The following is a 24346-nucleotide window of genomic DNA, read 5'->3' on the forward strand; positions in this document are numbered from 1 at the left end:
ATTCCTATGCCACATAAGGGTTCCGGTCCTATCAGCGGTATAACAGTCTCTTTTCTAGCAAGGGCATCCGCTGGTCTGACCTAAGTAAAAATAAAGTTATCTATGATAACTTCATTGGAAATTTTACAGACAGAAAACTTTAAAAATTATTATTATTAAATTATAATTATTATCATTTGTCGCCGAGAATCAAATAGATTCCACGACATTTGAAAAATGGCAAAAAGGAGGGAAAATTCAAAAGGTGGGGTTGAGATAGCAAGTTGGTGTCCAAGTGGATCGAGGTCAGCTCAAGTGGTAAAGCAGCAGCGTATCTAGCCGAAGATCATGGTTCGAATCCCGCTCGTGCCATTAACTTGTTTATCTCAACTAAAAAACCTTAATTAATTGTAAAATATTACTTGGTCAAGCGGACCATGAAACTAGTGAATTTAAAAATTATATTTAACAACCGTATGTTTACTGTTATGTCAAACGAATCAATGGCCGCTCATGATCAATGCGGAAAAATCCCTTTTCAACAGAACAAATATTTCTCACACTTCTTGACAAAATTAGTATCAAATCTGATCAACAAAACAAAGCCCTCCCAATGGTTGAACCGTATATGAAAGTTTTATTTTTTTTATTTTTTAACCTCGTTGAAATATTGAAGAGACGAGCACCCTCCCAAGGCAAGGGTCTTTGCTTACATAAGCATCGGGTGGGTTTTGGAAATTACCGCTAAGGTTCAGTAACGCCTGCCCACAACATCCTTACATTGTTAAGCCGAGGAAATTGGAAAACTTGCAGTTTATTGCATGGCAGTTATCGAGTTGCAACCTCTTAAATCAACCGGCAACTTCTAAACGGTTATTAACCTTTGCTATGCTACTCGATCCAAAAACTTGTGTTCAATAAAATATTGTTCTTGGTGGTTTAAGCTTCTCTAAGGAATTGGCGAAAAATTGAGGAGCAAATATCCCGAATCGATCATTTCTGTTGCGGTTTTTTTTTTTTTTTTTTTTTTTTTAAATTTCAAGAAGAATTCTTACGAAAAACCATTTTACCATTCATAAATACCACTGATAACATAAAGAAAATTCCATATTAGAATTTAAGTTATTGAATTTATTTATAAGGATGACGAACTAAGCATATTAAGTCAAACATCAAAGTTCGAAGTTTCGCCTCTCGCGTTTCTTAAGCTATGCAAACGACGATAATGAAGTAGCTGTAAATATGATCAAAAGTCAGCTGTTTCACGTGTTTGGTCCTAGTTACCTCCATGAATAGTCAGTTTGTATGATCCGTATCTCGGTCTTACGGCGGAATATATATAATGTATCCAATTTAGTGCCACTTCAATCGAATATTTACACGCCACAGGTTCGACATAATAATTCAATACAAGATTAAAGATCTGTCTTAATGCGACTTACTCTCATTAACGCAACGCCGTTTACGAAGTTCCAATGGATTACGGAACGAGAGATTTCCATTTCAAATGGAGGAGTTATGTTACACTAAACTTGAAATCTGAATGCTAATAAATACATGAGTGCTGTGATAGATAAATCGTAATAATTTTCTGCCAGTTACCCAAGCCAACTGGACTAGCAATACACTTGACAGCAAATGTTGTCTCAATAAGTTTTCAAAAAATATACTAAAATTAACTAAACTAATTAGTAATTCATTATTTTTATAATTGATAATGGTTTGTCTTACGTTTATCACCAGGCTTCAGTAAGACGAATATGATAAGGCATCACTTACTCAAATCAAAGAATTGTACCAATATCATAACATAAAAGGGCTCCTGTACTTTGTTTTGGTTCGACAGATATACGACTGGAAATGTGAAGCTAGTCGGAAAACAGTTACATAAAAAAGAATAGAAAAATATCATGACAATTCTGTATGAAAACAGTTGGCCACTTTGTAGCCGATGTCATCAGATAATGAAAGAACCTACCAATGAAATTCATTAAAATTCTGAAATTAACGTTAGCTTACTATTGTTCAAGCAATTCATCAGCTCCAGGAAGTTCGAAGTGTCCAAATTTCTGAACGACTTCTAGAAGAAAATTTAATCAGTATGTCGTCCTAAGACCAATCAATTGAGCTGTGCAATTCTGTGTGTTCTGGTCTATTCTGGTCCTCTTACGGGGCGAAAAGCCATCGGTTCATATAGATTGAACCTTCTTCGAGCAGCGCGTTCAGAAACTGGAACTGATGAATCGCTTGTACAATTAATTGTAAGGTGATGGTTTCGCAAAATTCTCAAAGTCAAAAAACGGCCATCTTGTGGTTCTGTTACCCTAGGGCGTCCAGAATCGGGCCTTCTATGTTGGTACCCAATTTCTCAAAGACGTCTATCGGCAACTCACAGAGTTTCGTAGAGAACTCTGATGGCAACGTCACATACTTGATGGAACGTCCACCATCAGTGCCACACCACGCGCAACATCCTCAGCACTAAGTGGCATTTTTAAGTTTAAAAATTGAAATTAAGAAAACAAAGATGACAACTAAACAGTTTATTGCTTCAGAATTCAAATGAGACTGAATATTTTAAATTCCGTAAAAAATAAACGTTGAAAAATCCTTTTGGATTATGGATTAAATGTGTTTACCTCTAATTGATATTCCCAATTTAAAACATACCTTAAACAAAATTTATTGGTAAAAACAATGAAATAAATTAAGGGGAAAATTTTGTTTTATCGAGAAAATGAAAAAAATCATTTGGGTGAAATTTATTGCCTATCAGTGAATATATACTTACGCCATCTTCAATGAGGTTTGAATGAAAGAAAATTATTAATTTTGCATTCTTTTGTTTTCTTCTTTCATTTTTTTAAGTCCCTTTTCATAATCTCTCCTCATCTCGTCAGCTTTCTTTTAGTTACCTTCGTGAATTTGGATTTTTATAATTACTTTTCATGCGGCCCCTTGCTGCTCCTCATTTATTTTCACTCTGTTTTTATATGCTATATGAGACCTCGTTTTCTTCAATATCGAGCTGTTTTTTCTTAAAGTTAAGCTCCCTTCTGTATGCACAACTAATTTCACCCCTTGAACACGTAATATTTTTTCCTCCGCGTCGTTCTTTAATCTGGAAACCCAAACTTGGGCGAATGTAGAAAATCTTATCAAAAGTGTACCTTGTACAATGAAGTTAATTTTTAAAAATTTTTTTTAGAAATTAGCGCCCTAGGGTCGCTGTCGTTAAGACCACCTTGTTGACTTCTTCATGGCAGGCCATACAAATACTGTCGTTCAACACATTTCAAATGATCTTCCACAGCTACGAAGTAAAAGACGTTTAAAAAGGAAAAGTGTTAGTGAGTTAATTTGAGCGCACTCTATTGAACAATACTAACAATTTTCATTTCAACCAAAACCTTACATAAAAAGATTAATTAATTGAAAATAAACAGAAGGTTTTCTTCCATTTTTTTTTTTTTAACACGTATTTATTAGTTTGTTATATTCTTGTTTATTTTATACATTGTTTTACATTCGTTTATTTATATATTCTGTGAACGTTCTGTGAGAAGGAAAGTGAGAAGAAATATTTTATGGGATATGTTACCACAAGTGTTACATAGTTGGATTATAATAGTAAAATCAGCTCAACTAAAAGTATCAATTTTATACGTAAAGTTAATAAATAAAATCTCTAAAAATGGTGTAGAACATAGAATGGATTTAAAAATGGAATAATTAACGAGTTCTATATACATTATCTACAGCCATGCCTTAACATTGAACCAAGATTAGAGGGATTAGAGGAATTTTGTTTTTAACTATCAGAAAATTTAAAAAAATCCATCTATTTTGACGATTTTTTAGTGTAATCAACCAATTTCGAATAGAAGGGTTCGTCATTTTCGTTGTCCCTCCCATTTGAATTGACGATTTCTTATAAAGGACATCGACCAAACAGGGCTAATGCTCCGTCTCCCTCAACCCTAATACGGCCTTTTTTCAATAAGACAGGAAACATGATCACGAATGACAGAACTCCACACACGAAATGAGTCGACACAAAATACATACAGAACATGATGACCGACGACTTCTGACAGACTGACAAATATTCGTCAACTTCCAGTCCACACGACAAACACAATTGATCATGATTTCATGAGCATTCCACGGTGAATAAGTATCAAAGAAAGGATAAAATTTCATTATGATGCAAATTGTAAAAATAACGAAATATCTTTATGATATACAGGGTGATTCAATACTTGTAGGACAATGTTAGTCAGGTGCTGCCTTAGATGCAACAGCCATTTCGCAAATATTCAACATTTTATATTTTATCAACTATCTACCATTTTCGTCATAAATCTAGTAGTTCGTGGACTAGTCATTTTTGTGGAAATCTAAAAAAAAGGATTGAAAGAAGCGTTAAATTCCCGTTTAATTCAATTTAATTTTTGGTAAAAAACATTAAATCTTGCAAAAATTGTTAAATTTAAAATTTGTAAAAAATTAAATTTCCAATTTTTTCTCTAATAACTAAGATATTAATCGTCATTTGGCTAAATGTTTATAAGAAAATTCAGTCAAATCTAATCCTTCCTCCCTCAAATGCAAGAAAACCAACAATTCCCCCTTCATCATGCCTATTTCCCTGCCTATTATACAGTTTACAACTTGTTCTTCCGAGGTCGCTCTATGGGGCAATAAACCGCCCAGCCGGACGTCGTTTATGGCCCTGGTATAATATCAACCTGCGGTTGTGTATGTTTTTTTTCCAGTGATATCGATTTCGAAATAAACAAGAAGTTCGCATTTGGCCTCAGCAGAAAATTAGAAAACATTATGTGACGGCAAAGGATGATATTCGATGAAGTCAAACTTTTACTTTTACTTTTTACAACTTTTAGCCAAACACATCTTATTTATAGTTTCTTGTATCCCTGATAATAAAATAATAAAGAAAATTTTAAATTTTTAATATTTTATTAAGTTGTTTAATAAAATTTTTGTAATATTAGAGAAGCTAATCTCAGAAGTTCTTTTTAACTTACTTTGTACCTAGGATAAGTTTGATTGACCAAAACATATCTGTCCTTCGTATTAAAATTATAATTGAATGCATTGCAAACTATTTATAATTAATAATTTAATAAATTGCCTAGCTTTAGGGTTATGGTAATAGCTACTTGATGAGGTAAAATTATCTTTTATCTATATGATTTCCTTGGTTCATTTTTTCATACCTGATTTGCAATCTCAATGTTTCTAAACGAAGGAATTCATTGTTGAGTTCATTGTTAGTTATGTGAAAATTTGGCGTTTTTTTGGCATTCATCCTTTTTAGCAAGTATTTAAAACAAATTCCCGTATGGAAAAAACGGAATGAAAAGTGAAAATATTTTGTCACACGCATGTTTTTAGGATATTTTGTTTGATAATTACAATGCTAAATTGTGATACTTCATGCTTTGCTCGTATTCGATCATTTTGGTCTTTCTATACTCGTTGTTTTAGTTTGTTAGACACGTTCCGCCGTCTCGCCATACTCAGTAGTGTTTCAGCTAAAAGAAATTAAAGAAAAAGATTTGAAAATTTGAAGAAAGTGGATTTACTGCGCTTCGAATCGGTGGTCGGTTGGAGAGAACTTACGCTCGCTGCTGCCTTATCGAAAAGTTCGTCAATATTTCAGAAATTTAATATCAACGTCCGACCAAATTATTTTGTTAACATTGAAGATGACGAGAAACCGACACGCATCTGACTGACAAAACCTGCGAGGATAGGCTGACTGAAATGATTGAAAACAACCGAAAGATTATGACATTATTCGGCCTGCGTGTTAAAAAGCATGCAGTTTTACACTTTGTGGAAATCCAATATGTATTTCCCCGTATTTTCTTCGGGAAGAGCTTTTTTATACCACTTATTTCAGGCATTCGTGCATTGCGCGCTCTCTCTGAATCGAGTCCGCTAGGGTTTGTCTCTTTCGTTTCACGGATGCCGTATCAACCTTGTTAACCAAAGCCCTTTGAGCCCTTAACTCGCGATTCATCAAGAAATTAGTCGGCGGCCAAACTTCTCAAACCCCGGCCGGCCATAGTCTCCTCGCCCCTACCCCGTTTCCGACATTTTAACCTAATTCCTCTGAGAGGTTTACTTACCAAAGATGGTACAACATTGTTCACTGGTCTCGAAACTGTGTCTCAACTTTGGCGTCGGTTAACATGACTTTACAGGCGATTAGACTTCGGGGTGGATAGATTGATAATTAAAGTCAATCTATCAATCCTCAACTCGCTCTTTTGATAGTCTTACACCAGAATTCTGAAGTTCTTTAGCCATAAATACACTGACAGGCAAAAAATTCCACTGTAATATAACTTGATTTGTATATATTTTTATACATTAAGCAAAGTTTCACGTTGTTAACGTTTAATAATTGAGTCTGTGTCTAAAAAAGTTAAAAAAGTGTAAATTGCTAAGAAAAATGAAAAAAAGACGGAAAGATAAAATTTGTTTTTATTACATTTTTAGCTAATATTTCAATATCGCGTATTTCTTTCTCTTGCCTTAATAACATCTCGAAGACGCCTCAGCATACTTTCTACCAGTTTGGAAATGTCTCTTTGCTGGAAGTTAGACCATTCTTCACGAAGAGTCCTTTCAAGATCGTGGAGTGTATCAAGAAGTGGCGGATGCTCTTATTCGTCTTTTGAGGTTATCTCACAAATATTCGATGGGGTTCAAGTCTGGAAATCGGACTGGCCAGGCTAAGACCCTGATGGTATGCTTTTGAAGGTATATTTGTATTAATGCGAGCGACGGGCATTATCGTGCATTAGCATAGGATTGTCGTTGATTTCATCGAGGATAGGCAACGCATGATGTTCCAAAATTTCATCCACTTAGCAAGTAGCCGTCAAAGACCCTCCTCGAACAACACCAACTCTGTGCGACTCCCCATTGAAATCCCGCCCAATAAACCAAACATTTTACATGCTCAGTAAATAGCAAAAAGGACGAAAAAAGGTTGTTGATACAGTGAAATACATTTACTTTACCCATGCATTGTTTATACACTGACAGTCAAAAAATTCCACCCACTTGTAATGTAACTTGATTTGTATATATTTTTATATACTAATCAAAATTTCACATTTTTAACGTATAATAATTGAGTCTTTGTCGAAAAAAGTTTTAAAAAATGTAAATTTAAATGTAAATTGCTGAAAATGAAAAAAAGACGGACAGATAAAATTTGTTTTTATTAGATTTTTAGTTAACATTTCAATATCGTATTTCCTCCTCTTGCCTATCTCGAAGACACCTCGGTACACTTTCTACCAGTCTGGAAATATCTCTTTGCTGGATGTTAGCCCTTTCTTTCAAGATCGTGGGGTGTATCAGGAAGTGATGGACGTGCTCTTATTCGTGTTTTGAGGTTATCCTATAAATGTTCGATCGGGTTCAAGTCTGGAGAACAGACTGGCCAGGCTAAGATCTGATGTCATGCTGTTGAAGGTACGTTTGTACTATGCGAGCGACATGTCGACGGGCATTAACGTGTATTAGGGTGTGTAGGGTTGTCGTCGATTTCATCGAGGATCGAGGCCACTCTCCAATGAAATTCCTACCCAAAACCATCACTGAGCTAAGTTGAAAAGGTTGGCTCGGAAAAATTACAAGCTTCGTACCTTTCATTTCGCCTTCTCCACACACTCTTTCCCGCCCATCTGGAAGCGTAGAACAAATCTACACTCATTTGTAAAAAGTACAGCAGATCAATCGTCTAAAGACCAATGAATGTGTTCTCGAGCAAATGCGAGCTGTGCAATTCTGTGTGTTCTGGTCTATTCTGGTCCTCTTACGGGGCGAAAAGCCATCGGTCCATATAGATTTTATCTTCTTCGAGCAGTGCGTTCAGAAATTTGGACACCTCGAACTTCCTGGAGCTGATGAATCGCTTGAACAAAAACTGTAAGGTGACGGATTCGCAAAATTCTCAAAGTCAACAAAACGGTCATCCTGTGGTTCAGTTACCCGAGGGCGTCCAGAACCGGGCCTTCTATGGCAGGGCCCAGCTTCTCGAAAGCGTCTACCGGCGTCTCGTAGAGTTTCGAACGGAACTCCGATGGTTATAGCTGCATACCAAGGGCACTCTCAACACGACACAGAGTCATGTCACATCTACACAGAAATCAAAAACTTTGAGCCCTGAAGATGATCTCAATAAAAATCGAAATGTTGGCACGATAAAGAAAATGTTTTTCTAAACCTACGTCGCACTATACCGCCTCTCACGATTTCCAAATAATCATTAATTAACGGTCACTAAATACCACTTTAAATACGATTTTAAATTTCGTAAAAAGTAAACATTGAAAAATCCTTTATCCTTGTTTTCGGCTTTGGATTAATTATGGATTAAGTGTATTTACCTCTAATTGATATTCCCAATTTAAAACATAGCACAAACAAATATTTATTGATAAAAACAATGAGACAAATTAAGGGCAGACTTTTCTTTTATCGAAAAAATGAAAAAAATCAATTGGGTAAAATTTTTTGCCTATCATTACACATAAATATGTTTAGATTGTATCAGAAACGAGGCCCTTGTCTCGACGTTATACAGTACACTTCCTACCATTTATATATACATTTTTTTTAAACATTACCAACGATACGTTGATTTGACCTCACGTTCTGTTTGCACATCCGACACTGTTGTCAAATTACGTGTTAGCTCTTTTTGCATGTTTGTACAGATTGCTTGATTCTGTACTGGCCTCGAAACAGTTTCGAACGTGCTATTAATTGCAAAGGACAACATACAACCAATTATAAGGGATGTTCACGTTCACAAACAATTACAACTAAGTTCTGATCAAATGCCAAAGTGGAAAGTAAACAGTTCACACATTAACGAAAAAGCGAGAACAAAAATTACAAGCAATTTTAATAACGGTACCAATCCGATTTAATGGATTATTTTTAAATATGTGGGTTACAAGCTCATAAAATCTACCAACAAGTATGCTGTACTTTTTTCTTTGTCTTTATGGGCACTACTAAGTTAGAGATCAGGGATGCTGTTATCGTTAACATACCTTCAAAATGACATCTCTATTTAGATTAACAAAGTGATAACGTAAAATTAGGAAGTTAGAGATCAGGAATTCATCAAAACAAGTAAGTTTTGTAACTTATGCCAAGTAAGTTATCCATTGTTATCTGATAATTATTGTGTTACTTATAAATTATAATCGTTGTGATTACTTGTAGAGCCCTGATGAAGACCTCAATAAAGGTTGAAAGCTTGACATAAGTTTCAAAACTTACTTGTTTTGATGCATCCCTGATCTCTAACTTACTGGTGATATCCTGACGGTCGATTCATCCTTCCTTCTTCATGGGCATTTACCATGTACTTTCGTACGCTAGAGAAACTATCGTAGGTTTTATTTCATTTGTTTGCGGTTCATAATTTCACGTTATCACTTTGTTAATCTAAACAGAGATGTCATTTTGAAGGCACATTTACGATGACACCGAATAATTTAAGGTCAGATGTCAATCTAAGCAGCAACGAAATTTTGGACCGAAAACGGATCCAGCGAAGTGATGAAGAGTCCATCAATTCAAGTGTTCACAGACGTACAGAATAACATCAACCACCAATCTCTTTTTTTAGATAATTAATCGTTATTTTCATTCTGTTTTGAGATTTCAACATACTTCTTGCAACGTTCATGCCTGTTTTCTGCATGATTTACCTGCCAGTTTGACAGTTCCCGTCGCTTTTTCTAATGTCTTGATTTTCCATGAGAATGTTATCGCTTGTGCTTCCAATCTGGACTAACACATAAATAAAATGACTTGCTATTTATGTTTTATTCTAATAAAAGTGCAGATGGGAACGAACGTTCCTTCACTGTTTCAAAAAATATGATTTGACTGAAACAATATTCTTGTGCAGAATTACGTAAACCACCTTTACCTTTACAGATGCTCTGCCTTCAAAGATATTCTGATCACATGGAGAACGTCTATAATTCGTTGAAGAACGTGCAAATGAATGTAACACTTTTTTTTAAGAGTGGAAGAGACGAGTTTGTAAAAATCAATTGCTCCACAAAACGGATTCTTCGACAAAAACGTTTAACAAATTCGCCGATGTGTAGCAAGTTAAAGGCTAAGGGTGTATTTTGTTTTCAAATAAATTCCCAAAAATTGAGTCACCTGTTAAAAAAATAATTATGAAAATTCAGAATATTTTAATACTTCGTTGGAAGATACCTGGCTCCGACGGCTTGAAAGGCCGAGAGGGCTTTCACAATCGGATAATAATGACTTTTAACACTTCGGATTAGAGGGTTGTGTTAATAGTTATAAATGACACCATTACAACTGTCTGGCTTAGATATACTAAAAATTTCGCTTTTTTGCGGTACTTGCCCTCAACCGTAGCACGATTTCCGGCCGTGGAACACCAAGCACAGGGACGAAACACAGACCAGTGCTAGAGAACGTCAGAACGAAATTTCCATGTTTTTCTTGAACCGAGGCGAAAATGCACGTAGCCACGTCGACACGCAGACGTTTGCAGAAATAGGAATCGAACCCCGAGACGAAAACGATCGCCTTTGTAAGAAAAACTATTCGGAGAGTCAGTGAGCTAAATGAAAGGACAAAACAAAAGGTAACGAAACATAAATCGGTACTTTGATAAGAAATTGTCACTATTAAGAAAACAGATCCACAAATCGAACAACCTGTGTGTGATGTTGACACCTTTCATTGTTTTTGCAGATTAAACTATAACATTAACTTTTCAGTATTTCCTGTAATGCACAGTATTATAAACTAAATTCAATTCCAAAATCGCAAAAACAATTTCGAATAATAAACATTATCCTGGCTATATTTTACCAAAACAAATGCACATCCTATATTCAAAAGCTTTTAAAACATTTTGAACATTTTTCATACTACGAGGTAATATTTTTTAAGAAATAACTATTTGATATAGTTCAAACATATTTTAATTTGAAAAACTATACATATGTATATTGCTTTAAAAGAAGAGAAGCTCTATATATTGGGTTGTCCGGAAAATAATGCAGGATTTTAAGTTTTCATTAAAAAAAATCTATATAAAATATTCTGTTTACGTTTACAGGATTACTCATTTGTATGAATGTCAACACTTATTAATCCTCTTCCAAATGATATTGTTTGTTTACCTCTGTAGCATTCCGCTACTTGGAAATAATTCAGTCATCCTTATAATGTCAAAGCGAGAATTTCGTACGATTTTCTTTTACGAGTTTAAACTCGGCCGAAGCGGAGCCCAAACGGCTAGAAACATTAACCAAGTCTGGGGCGAGGGTTGTGTTAATGAGTGCACTGTGCAAAGGTGGTTTAAAAAATTTCGGGAGGGAGATTTCAGCCTTGAAGATGAAGAAGGTCGTGGAAGGCCTTCCTCTCTTAATGATGATGTTCTGCGATCAGTGGTGGAAGAAAACCCCAAAACAACTGTTCGAGAACTTGCAGAGCAACTCAAAGTCAGTAAAACGACCGTCGCTGACCACCTCAAGGCGATTGGAAAAGTGAAAAAACTCGAAAATTGGGTTCCACACTCATTAAACGATCGCCAAAAAAATCAGCGCTTTGATGTTTGTGCATCACTTCTTTGTCGAAACAAAAATGACCCATTTCTGGCCAGAATTGTTACATGTGACGAAAAGTGGATTCTGGACAGTGGCTCGACAAAGGAGAAGCTCCAATACATTTTCCAAAGCCCCCAACTCATCAAAAAAAGGTAATGGTTACGGTATGGTGGGCTTCATTTGGTTTAATACACTACAGCTTCTTAAATCCTGGCGAAACCATCAATGCTGAATCATACTGTAACCAAATTAATACCATGCATCAGAAATTGGCTGTAATGAAGCCCTCTTTGGTCAATCGGAAAGGGCCCATTTTGTTGCATGACAACGCTCGACCACATGTGTCACGTGTAACGTCACAAAAATTATTGGAGCTTGGCTATGAAACTTTGCCTCACCCACCCTACTCTCCGGACCTCTCGCCTACTGACTACCATTTTTTTAGACACCTGGACCACTACTTACAACACATAATATTCAAAAATCAAACGGAACTGGAAAATGCATTTATTGACTTTATCAATTCTAAAAATTCTGAATTCTACTCAGACGGAATTAATAAGTTACCAACACATTGGGAGAAATGTATTGAGAGTATGGGAAATTATTTTGATTAAAGAACATTGCTTTAAAGTAACTAGTTTCTTTTTTTTTGTTTAATACCAAAATCCTGCATTATTTTCCGGACAACCCAATATTTGTTATGGAAACAATATTTTCATTTGAAAAAATGAATTTTTGTTCCAACAATGTTCAATTTGATTGAGAACAACTATTGTTGATTTGCTAAAAATTTATTTGGGAAAAGTTCATTTTGATATGGAACAAACTATATGTTGATCTGGAAAAAAACTAATTTAGTTTGGAAAAAGTTGCATTTCAAACAGTTGGATTTTGAAAAGTGTATTTTGGTTCGGAAAAACTGTATTGTAATTCGGAATAACAGAATTGTGATTAGGAAACAATTAATTTTGGCTTGGAAAAACGGAATTTTGGTTTAGAACAACAGTGTTTAGATATGGAAAACTATATTTTGATTTGCTAAAATTTTGGTTTGGAACAATTGTAACAAATGGCCTTTTTTTCAATAAAAACCGTACCACGTGGGGGATATGACCTCTGCTGATGCGGGAAAACTGTATTTTGCTTTAGGAAAAATCAATTGGTCAATTAACAATAATTGTACTTTGAATTGCAAAAAAATTCTATTAGAGCTGCAAAACATGTATTTTCGGAAAAAACATTTTTTTCACTTTTTTAGTTTGGTTTGAAAAAGGGCAATTGTATTTTGATGTGAAAAACATTGTTTTAATTGGGAACAATTGAATTTTGCTTCCGAAAAACTATATTGTGGTTTTGAACGACTGAATTTTGATGTGGAAATCCTCGATTTTGGTTTAGAAAAACTGTCTTTAGATTTGTAATTGCATTTTGATTTGAAATCCTTTAATTTTGTCAGGGAAAAATTAAAAATAATAAATTTCTGTTTGGAATAACTATATTTTGGTCTAGAAAACCTTTGTTTTGATTTCGTATTTGAAAGAATTTGATTTGTTTAAAAAAATCTTTTTAATCTAGAAAAATATATGTATTTTTATTTCAAACAGGTTCAATGTAATTTATAAGTATGATTTGATAGTAAAAGTAAAAAATTATATGATGATTTTAAGCTTTTTTTTGTTTCATTGGAAACTTTAATTACATCTGGGAGAAGAGACATATACCATCTCATTTATTGTTTCATAAGGGAAAGTTGCATTGAGGTGTAATTCAAAGGTAGACATGTAACATGGGGCGCGTGCTTCGGCTCGGGTCTCTTCTCACCTGCCGCGCTAAGTGGTGGTGGTATCACGTTTTAAAAAATTATATATATAAATTAAGTCAACTTCGCTGGTTGATTCCTTTTTAAAAACTTTATTTGCGAAATACAGTTGACAAAGAATAATTAAGTTTACCAATTACAATGATGTGACTTCACTGATTTCTAGGCAAGGAATGTTCTTACATTTTAAATTATAAACAATTACGTTTCCCTGGTGGGAGAGAGTGCTGATTGCAATTCTGAGAATGCCACCTGCATCTTANTTTTGAATGTTGTTTTGGTTATCCTCAATGTGCAAAATTAAGTTGTCAAATTTTTCCTTGTCCGTATTATCTAAATTTCCGGTAATAAATTTTATGATTGTACCTAGTCCGTTAATAAGTCCTCTTTTATTCCTAATCGTTTTATGAATAGTTATGTGGTTGAGTTTTTCCTCAATAAGCGATTTTGAATAATTTATTATGTTGCGGACTGGTAGTGTTTGTTCTACAATACTCTTGTTAAATTTGATGTATTCTGTGATTTTGTGATATTGCTTTTGTAGAATATAGATTTCTGAAATTAAATCTTTTAAATCATAGTAATGCACCATAGTATGTTTTGAAATTTCTAATCTCGCGTTCCCTAAACTGACTGGTAGAATTCCGTTATTGCGCGATACGTCCTTTATGTCGTAGGCGAAGCTGGAGGCGAACGCCGCGAGTACCCTGCAACATCATCATTCTTCTTGTGAAATTGATAAGGAAACTGTCTTGGACGTTTTATATTGGATAAATGAATGTTCGGTTTAGTGTTATAATGAGATTTTTCTATTAGAGCTGTTTTTAAATCAGGGTTTTTTGCTTTTACTTTTTCTCTTTTAAATCGTAGTCTCAACTTATTCTGTTTTTGTTTGTTTTTGACATAAACTATGTCTGGTATTTCTGGTAATTCTGTTCTTGCCAAGTTTCTCTTATTAATTTTAGTTTATATGCTTCTGCATATTTAGAAAATGGGTCAATGATTGTCAAAAATTTTGTGTTTCGTATTAACATCTAACAAATTTTAAAATTCATTGTGTAAAAATGAAAATAATATTATTCATAATTTCTTAGAGCAAGACATGTTTAATGATTAACATAAATCATTTAAAAAACCTACAAACAGTTGCATCTAGACTAAACTGTTTTAAATTGAACTTTTTGGAAGATTTGAATAATACATTTAACAACTATTAACTCTGATTTAAAAAAGAAAGAAAGAAAATATAATTATTTCCTAGAAATTGTTAATGTATTTGTACAATGGTACTAGAAAAAAATTAAATTTGTAAGATGTAATAATACAATATTCCAGTCAGAAAAATGTTGAAAATTACTTATTGTGGAAATTGGAAAATACAATTTGGAAAACTTCAAGCTATATTAAAGCTTAGTCAATAAATGCTGAAGGCACTTTATTTAATCTTAAAGTAATTAAATAAATAAGAAATAATGAAAAAAGAAAAATAAACCACATTTACATTACTGTAATTTTAAAATGTAGTCTAAATAAAACCTTGTGGTCCGAAAAGATACAAATATTTGAGATCAGTTGAAGTCGAAAGCACAGATTACTATTGAATTATGCTTTAACCTCATCTATGCATTTGAGAATTGACTGAAGATCAAATTTAAAATTGCACCAATGCGAAATACCATTGTTTTTAATTGACTCACTCAATGTTATTTCATTAAATTTCAATTGAATTTTTCCATCAGTGTCATTTCTCAATTTTAGGTCGTTATCTGAAACTTTTTCATTTTCGTTTATTGGAACGAGATGATACTCGGAGTCAGCTAAAGAATCAAATTCTATTTTTCTCTTGACTCGTCTCAGTTTGTGCCCTCGGCCAATTTTGTCGGCTGTAGCCGAGGCCATGTTTAAAGGTTGACCTGAGCTACTCCTTTGGCTCTGTTCTAAAGCTTTCAGGAAACTGGCTAACTCAATAGATTTTGGGATTTTATAGTACAAAATTTTAATTTCCTGAAAAGGGGTACTTAATATATTCGTTTTAAAATCTATGCGAGCATTGAGTTTTTGAAGATTATCTAGTCCAATTAGGATGTCGAAATAGTTATGAAAATTGAAGATATTGAATTTTAAGAAGAGATTTTCCATATTAAATAGTTCAGTACAATTTATAACAGTGCTATACCTTTCAAAAGAGGATCCATGTGCTGTTGTAATTTTGAATGGTTCGTAGTTAAATCTTGCGTTAAAGTGGGTCTTTGCAATTTTAGGGTTGATGAAAGATTTTGTGCTACCTGTATCAATAAGGATTTTTAGATTTCCGTGTGGAAACAAAATATACGGTAGTTTACTTTCGGTAGTGTGGTTNAATTAAGTCAACTTCGCTGGTTGATTCCTTTTTAAAAACTTTATTTGCGAAATACAGTTGACAAAGAATAATTAAGTTTACCAATTACAATGATGTGACTTCACTGATTTCTAGGCAAGGAATGTTCTTACATTTTAAATTATAAACAATTACGTTTCCCTGGTGGGAGAGAGTGCTGATTGCAATTCTGAGAATGCCACCTGCATCTTAGCATTGCAATCTGATAATATCCGATAACTTATATATATATATATATTTGATACATGGGTAATATAATACCATAAACCCACAAAAAAAAGCTTTTTTGGTTGAAAAAAGTTCAATTTGATTGATCAAAGATCAATTTAATCTGAAAAAAGTATATATAGGAACAACACTTTAAATTTAAATGTATTTAAAATGAATATAAGAAATAAATTTTAAATTGATTTATTTTATTTAAAATTAAATATGTCAGTGGAACCATCATTTAAAAAAAGTGAAGTACATTTATTCCAAATTAATCGTCGCGGCGACATTTTCTGAGAACAAAATTGCAAATAAATTGTTATCATTTTCACTTTGTTCGCTGGTACAAAGTTGTTACTACCGTGCTAAAAATCGACAAAACGAAAATAACATTACCAGAATGAAAATGATGCTCAAAACATAAACAACGTTGTCGCTTCTAGTTCGACGTTAATATTTCTCGACATGCATACCTATTTGCACAATTTATAGCTGTATAATAAAAAATAGCAAAAAGGAGGGAAAATTCAAAAGGTGTGGTTGAGACGGGAGGTTGGTGTCCGAGTGGATCGAGGTCATGATAGCTCAAGTTACCACAGCGGCGTATCAAGCCGAAGATCGTGGGTTCGAATCCCGCTCGTGGCATTGACTTTTTTATCTCATCTAAAAACCTTAATTAATTGTATGATATTAATTGGTCAAGCGGACCACGAAACTAGTGAATATAATAAATAATATCAGTGGGCGAATGCCATAAATATGATCATGAACTTAAATTGTTAAATTGTGGAAAAATGGCTTAGGACATACTTCGTAATTAATTATATGTAAAAAAAATTGCGTTTTCGAATCGGAAGGGTATTATTATAATGAAAAAAGGGATTTTCGGGGTCAAGGTTGATCACAAGCACGCGTTTAAAATATTTATACATAGGAGAAAACTGCCCAAAAGAAATTTTTAAATTTTTCACAATTGGTGATTTTGTGAAAAGGCCACCTTCCAAATTACAACCGCGGAAATCAATTAAATGTTACGTGCTCCCGACCAAAGATCGTAGATTTATTGACTCTCGTACTGTAGGCTGACTGGAGGAAAAGCCATTTATATGTATCGTGTGGATAAATCAGTAATATGCAAATATAAATGTTACGAATTATTACCTGCGATTTTAGATAATACCTTTATCTCGGATTATATGTTACTCCCGGTCTAATTTTATGTTTCACCTAGTTCTAAATAAAGCTTTTCTTAGAAATTTCAGTGTTGTATTGACTGTTGACGGAAGGATTCAATGTCCTTTGGGCAAACTCCCTATTTCTATTTTAATATGCGTGCTTTGTTTAAATAAATCTTATATGGATGAATGACTATCAGAATAACTTAATTTGAAAAGCGTTTAATAAAATAATATATAATAACTAAGAATTCGTAACATTTACCTTAAAGCTAGGTTTTCTCGCTAAATGTCACTAGAACATTGGGAGTTAATTCTGCTGACAAAAAGTCTCGATTTTATCAGGGTGACTAATAAAAGTTTTCGTATGGCAAGGTTCAAAGTATTTTTAATTTTAGTTACACATTTTATTTACACAAGCCCATGTTCAGGTCATAATAATTCATACTGATCAAGTGTATGCTAATTTGTTCTGCACTTTTTCATCATTGTTCCAAATGAAACATATGATGGTTCTTATGACGAAATGAGCATTTTTATCAAAAAAAATTTTTTTAAGTCTATAAAATACATTTTTCTCCCAATTGGCAAGTCAAGTTTTTCATAATAGAGTATATATTTCTTCATAGAGTCCATTTATTGATGAACCTGCAGTCTGGTTTTTCTGATTATCCTGATCGCACAATGAGTGAAGACCTGTGTAGTCTGGTTGTTTCCTATCATCCTGATCAAGTTTATGCCAATTTGTTCTGTACTTTTTGTGCCATCACTGTGGCCAATGTTTTTTTAAGTCTCTATAAAATACATTTTCTCCCACTTGGCAAATCATGTTTTTCACAATAGAGTATAATATTTCTTCGTAGAGTCTATTTATTGATGAACCTGTAATCTGTAAACCAATTTTCTGATCATCCTGACCATGTTTGAGTCAATTTGTTCTGTTTATTTTACTCTGTTCCAAATTAAAAACTTGTTACCAAATGAATATTTTTGATTTTAAAAAAATTTCTATAAAATTCTGAAAATGTTCTTTCTTCCCTATAAAATATATTTTTTCCCAATTGGCATGAAGATTTATTCCTAATAAAATAACAAAATAACTAATTCAACATTGTGATCTTGTGAAATTCGCCATGGTGTCTGTGGAGTGATGAACTTGTAGTCTGGTCCTTTCCGATCATCGTGGTCTGTCAGGAGCATTGTGGTATTATTTGGCATTGGTATTGGTTGGTCTGTGTGTTATTTTCTCCATTGTGTCCTCATATAAGTGGATAGAAGAAACACATCTAACAGACCATAACTGCAAGGAAAGGCAAACCAGGATGTTGCAACAACCAATACAGGGTGTCCTTTTTAGGTGGCCCAGTTGAATTTCTCTCAACTGAACTTCTGAAACAATGGACGCTATAAGAAAAAAATACGTGTTTAATAGTTTTTAGTCCAGTTTCAAATTTTTACCTTTTTTTGGAGAAAAATTTCATAGAGGACCTCAGGTCCAGTTCAATTTCAAAATTTCAAATATGACTCTATACATCCTGACACTTCATTTTAAAGGATTTTTTACGCTGAAAATAATGGTGCAATCGGATTTTAAATTGGTATAAAAATGACAAAATTATGGAAAAAAAACATCGGTAGTGTAATTTCGAAGAGGAGCTGAATATTTATTTTATTGAATGTTCGTGAAAATCCGAATTCCTCTCTCTGAAATGTTGGAAGGGTTTTAGGTTTTTCAAAAATACAATTAGAAATGTACTCTGGACTTACAATTATAAGCCGTATCGCTTTCATCTTGTCCAGGGACTTTGAGACTCTGATTATGACAGGCGTCTAATGTTCCTTGCACATGTTGATTTGAGAAGCTGAAGAAAACGTTTTTCCTCTTTCTTCCTATGGACTGATGAATCCACGTTCACCTCTAATGGTATACTAAACCATTGGAATTTTCGAACGTGGACAGAGGAAACCCGGAAATTTCGTATTCTTGTCATCATCAGGTGGTTCACAGTATCAACGTTTGGTGTGTGCTTGTCAGAAATAAATTAATTGGGCTTTATTTCTACAAAAACAATTTAAATGGTGCTCAGTACCTCAATTTTTTGACATTGGTTTTACCACCACTATTAGATGATGTTCCTCTGTAACAACGACAAAGGATGATTCTCCAGCCTGATGGATGCTGTGCACACAATTATTCAAATTGTCACTTCCGGGATAGTGGATAGGACCACATGGCCTGATCTGTTGGTCTCCTCAGTGACCCGATTTAACTCCATTTGTCTATTTTCTGTGTGGTCATTTAAAAAAAAGTATCTATGCCAATCATAACCCAGCGACCTCAGTTGAAGAACTGCGGCAAAGGATAGAAAATGCTTGTCAATCCACACTTCCACTGGCTTTGAGCACCAGTAAAGAGTGGTTAAAAAGAGCAAATCTTTGCATCTTTACGCAAGGCAGGCAGTTCGAACATGATATCTGATTAATAAATAGTAAACCAAATGACTTTTTTCAAACTTTTTGTCATAACTTTGTCATTTTTTGACCAATTTAAATGTCGATTGCACCATTGATTTCGGCGCAAAAAAATCCTTTAAAATAATGTGTCAGCATATATAGGGTCATCTTTGAAATTTTGAAGTTGAATTGGATCTGTGGTACCCTATAAATATTTTCTCCAAAACAAGGAAAAATTTGAACCTAGACTAAAAAATATTAAACACTTTTTTTATAGAATCTTTGGTTCAAGAGAAATTCAGCCGGGCCATCTAAAAAGGACACCCTGTATATCAATAAATTTGTGCAAATGACTAGCTCACACAAGTATGTAGAACTTTAAGATAAATGGTATGGAAGTACTAAAATTTATTGAGTCTAACTTTTTTTAAAAAAAGTGCTTTTCTTAGTTCTTTAGTTCAGTTGACTCAATCCTCATGTTTCCTTGTTTATTTGATTAATTTTCTGCCGAAGAGAGCATTTTTTTATAAGTGTACTTATCCATGAAAGCTGATATCTTGAGCTTTAGTCCATAAACATCCACAACTCATCTAATTGATGAGCCATACAGTAACTTAGATCTTATTACTAGTCAATATGACATTTTTTAGAGCTTTGCCTAGGGTTCTTCTTGAGGCTGAGATTGACTCCGCTGATATAAGTAAAAATATTAGTGTAGTTTGATGAGAAAAGCTAATAGTTCTGTTTGTTAATAGCATTGTTTTGTTACTTACTACCTTACATTTTTTGCTTAAAATTCAGTGAGAAGCATAATTATATAAAATATCTAACTAATTAAAATATACATAAGAATTAAAAGCTAACAGTAAAATTGGTTTGATGAGTTATAAAAAAGTTAAACACATTACATCTTCATTATTTCTCTGGGAACACAAGATTTATGAGAGTAAAAACTCCATAAATGTCACATTGTGCAATCTCACTTTATTCTATTTAAATCGAGGGGGAGGGAAACGACAAATTCAAATGTTAAAAAAATATTTTAATTACAAATATATACAAAACTTGGCAAATTTAGTCTAGTCGGAACTGTCAGAGCTATTACTGTCTGAGTCACTAGATGTGCTGGATTCTGAGGAAGAAGAAGAAGAAGATGACGATGATGATGACGAGGAGGTTGATGATGTTTCCGACTGGGAATGTTTACGAGACCTCTTCTTTTTCTGTGATATTTTATGCATTTTCGATCTTTTCTTTGAACTTTTCTCTTTTTTCACTGAAAAAACAATAAAAACATTATATACAAACAACTATGTAGATGAAAATTAAATGGAAAAACAAACAATAATTTTAAAACATTTACAATTTATATAGTCAATTTTTAAATATAATGCAATGTATTCTTAAGGGATTTTTTTATTTATTATTTAGTACATTTTATTTATTCAGTATTTAAAAGTTACTATATTTCTAACCTTTTCCTTCACTTTTATCGTGGCTTTTTTCTTTTTTGAATTTCTTGGGTTTTTTTGGTGTGTCAGTCTTTTTCCTTTGAGGAGACACTGGCTCGTCCTTTACTTTGATAGATTGGTCATAATGGACGATCGGAGTCTCTTCACAACCTTCTTCTTGTAGTTTCAATGTTTCTGCAGTTATGTTTTTCGTCTCTTTGGGGGTTTTGTAATCTAATACATGATCAACACGAATTGACCTTCCCAGTATCTGTAATACAATAACAAGATTCTGTAGAAAAACTCAAATACAACTGATTTCAATGATAAGTCTAATACTAAGAATGTTTTGACTCGAGTACCTTAATCCCATTGAGATTATCTACTGCTAAAACTGTACTCCTTTGATCTTCATAACATAGAAAACAAAAGCCTTTTTGTTTTCCAGTCGCTTTATCTCTTACCAAATTAATATTTACAACTTCTCCAAATCTAAAAATAAAATATGTTATTATTATTATTATTATTATTAATAGTAGTAGTAGTAGTAGTAGTAGTAGTAGTAGTAGTTGTAGTAGTAGTATTATATTGTATGTATATAATTTATGTATGTATTTATATATACGTACATATCATGTATGTATTTATATATACATACATGTATATACATACATACATACATATATACACACACATTACATAAATACATATACATAAATAAAATGTTGATAAATTTCATAAACAGTTTGCCAATTATGTGGATTTTAATTTACCTAACACAAATAAATAATACTAACTGTGAAAAAATACATATGACGTCTCCCTCTGTTAAGTCATACGGTAATCCTCCAATAAATATCCAAGCGCTATCCTTGTATTGATCATGCCATGATGATTTTGAAGGATTTTTCAATTCCTGCTCGCTTAGCTTGAGCACATTTTTCATATTTCTGTTTAAAAAAAAATTCATAAAATGTTTTTCCATTTAAAAAAATAAATAAAAATAAAATAATTACAAATTAAGCCTACATTATAAACAGTAAATGATAGGGCTCAATTAAAGAAATTAAACATTCTAGAAAATGCATAAAATTAAAAAACAATCATATATTTTTCAAGAATAATAAATTCAGTATTAAATAGTGTAAAACATTTACATGGCTGACTTTGTTATACACCCCAACACCATCATTACCACTTATACAGATGACACCACAATTATCTTCTAACCCGAATCCGATCCAACCAACATCCAACACAGCTTATCAAAGACTGGTGCAAAAAAAATGGAGGGCAAGACTGAATGAGGTAAAAAATTCCTAGTGTAGATTTAATACATTGGCACAATCTTGCCCTCCATAACAACAAGGAGAGCTACTGACACATAGGACTGTGCCTAGCTAGCAACTGATGTGAAATCCTCACACAAGAATTAAGATACAAAACTTAAAAGAAGACTTTTACAACTAAAAAGACTTCTAGGACTGATATCTGTTTTAACCGTCAAAACTCAACTAACTTAATATACACCCTTAAAAACACCTCCATAAAACCCTCAAACCTCATACCAACTCTCAAGTCCAACACCTTTCAATTCGAGCCTCCCTGATAATTTCTAAGATGCCTGAAGCACCAATGGCCTCACGATTTCCTCCCTAGTGAGAAAACGAATAGAGTTGTGATAGATATGTAAACCATGGACTACTTCTCCACTATAATAATGTTATAACACAAAATGTATGAAGACAACGAAATTTCATATAGAGTTCTTGCACTATTGTGCACATAAGAATTTTTTCTTTTTTTTAATTTGGAAAAAATTTTCTTGTAGTAAAGATGGGCGGATTAAAATTGTCAGAAATTACCTAACTGGAAAGCTGTCATCACAGATCTTCCTCAATAATTTAGTCACATCTTGATCCTTCTTTACGATCAATATATTGTTTGTAATGCAAAATAGCTCAATTTCAGAACAACTAACGATCCTATGTGTGAAGGGCCTTGTATTGTAATGCATACAAAAAAAAAAAAAAACACCGTCGCTAATTAGTGGCATAAAAGGAACAACTTCTGATAACACATCTGTAATGCATCGGGCAGCTGTTAGGGAACCCTCGATGAAGATCAAGTTTGTGCACCATAACACCACTTTTCCATAGCTTTTCCTGAGTGAAAATGACAGATATGTGTGTGTCATAGAGTGATAACTCTCCTGTACTTCCCCAAACCCTCTCTCGACCTCCAGAAGACAAAGCCCTTGTCCCATCCGAAAACAAGGTTTTAGTACAATCTTGCTCAGACCAACTGATACGACTTCTTGTGAAACTTAACCAAGCAGTTCTGAGACTTGTCAGAAGTTCTGGCCTTCTCCCGAGTAATCCAGCTTCTGAAAGTCTTCACCTTACAATGCATAAACTAACATAACATTTCTAACTTTTTGAAGTCATTATTTGATCTCAGCAGTGGTAGAATGTCAAATACAGAGTACCTTCGAAAATAATAAAACTATCGTCTTTGATTTGTGACACAATGGTGACCTGATCCATGACTTCTTCAGTGACATGTAATGTCTTGGTAGTGACGGAAGACCTTTTGGACAGTCGCTCTAGAGATGTTAAGCACCCTGGCCAAATACGCTTGACTTCTTCCATCAATGATTCTAGACGAATTCGTATCACTCAAACAAATTTGAAACATGTGGGAGATTTTATCAGTGTTTTATTTACCTCTGATCCTTTAAATCGGATCAAATATTGTTGTAAGATACAATGGACGATTGTCTAATAGAAAATTTAAAATATTAAGAGTGGCCACTTTTTTTTCTTTTTTTATTTTTTTGCTTCTCGATGAACTTTGCACCTGACTATATTCAAATCTTTACTTACGTCAGCGGGTTCATGTTGTTTTTCAATTATTCTTTCAAAAATCCAAAGAAAGTTTCGATAAAATATCCAAAATGACCTAAAGTTGGCGTGGGTCGTACTTAAAAACAGACTTTAGAAAATCAAAAGCGTGGCGGAAAAACTGAAACTAGAAAATTCCGCATTGTTTGTTCTGTTAAAATAATTAAACTTAAAAGAAGCGTTTTCTTTGAAAATCTGCAGTATGTGTTTCATCCACGTTCCCGATCCCGGTAACGATTTTTGTTTTGAATTGATTGCCAAGGCGGAGAGGCTAAATCGCTGTTACTCGCCAGTCGTCAAGCA

The 24346-nt window shown here is 33.5% G+C and overlaps 2 protein-coding genes and 1 long non-coding RNA gene across 5 annotated transcripts in view; 1 reads left to right on the forward strand and 2 right to left on the reverse strand.

The window, feature by feature from the left end:
* Window positions 1-10254: 10254 nt before the first annotated feature.
* LOC106670336 (cytosolic carboxypeptidase-like protein 5) overlaps window positions 10255-24346 on the forward strand; it is a 38291-nt gene continuing 24199 nt past the window's right edge. Inside the window, exon 1 of the mRNA XM_014400547.1 lies at window positions 10255-10681. The gene's annotated coding sequence lies outside the window, so the exon portion shown is untranslated. The remainder of the gene's footprint in view (window positions 10682-24346) is intronic.
* On the reverse strand, window positions 13550-16079 carry LOC112126168. Its single transcript, XR_002909822.1, has 2 exons — window positions 16033-16079; window positions 13550-13725 (listed from the first exon to the last, which is right to left on the reverse strand). It is a non-coding gene; the product is annotated as an uncharacterized LOC112126168 (long non-coding RNA).
* On the reverse strand, window positions 20711-24305 carry LOC106670346 (RNA-binding motif protein, X-linked 2). 3 transcript variants are annotated; one of them, XM_014400590.2, is made up of 6 exons: window positions 24026-24282; window positions 22170-22215; window positions 21938-22090; window positions 21503-21632; window positions 21165-21411; window positions 20711-20965 (listed from the first exon to the last, which is right to left on the reverse strand). In XM_014400590.2, the coding sequence occupies exons 3-6, from the start codon at window positions 22084-22086 to the stop codon at window positions 20769-20771; spliced, it is 723 nt and encodes a 240-aa protein (XP_014256076.1). In that variant the 5' UTR covers window positions 22087-22090; window positions 22170-22215; window positions 24026-24282; the 3' UTR covers window positions 20711-20768. The 3 variants fall into 3 exon arrangements, with proteins under 3 accessions (XP_014256076.1, XP_014256075.1, XP_014256074.1); XM_014400589.2 differs by lacking the exon at window positions 22170-22215 and having other exon boundaries at window positions 24026-24305; XM_014400588.2 differs by lacking the exons at window positions 22170-22215; window positions 24026-24282 and adding an exon at window positions 23678-23814.

The sequence above is a fragment of the Cimex lectularius genome, unplaced genomic scaffold (genome assembly GCF_000648675.2).
Source record: "Cimex lectularius strain Harlan isolate CLEC.00 unplaced genomic scaffold, Clec_2.1 scaffold69, whole genome shotgun sequence".
Taxonomy (NCBI): Eukaryota; Metazoa; Arthropoda; class Insecta; order Hemiptera; family Cimicidae; genus Cimex; species Cimex lectularius.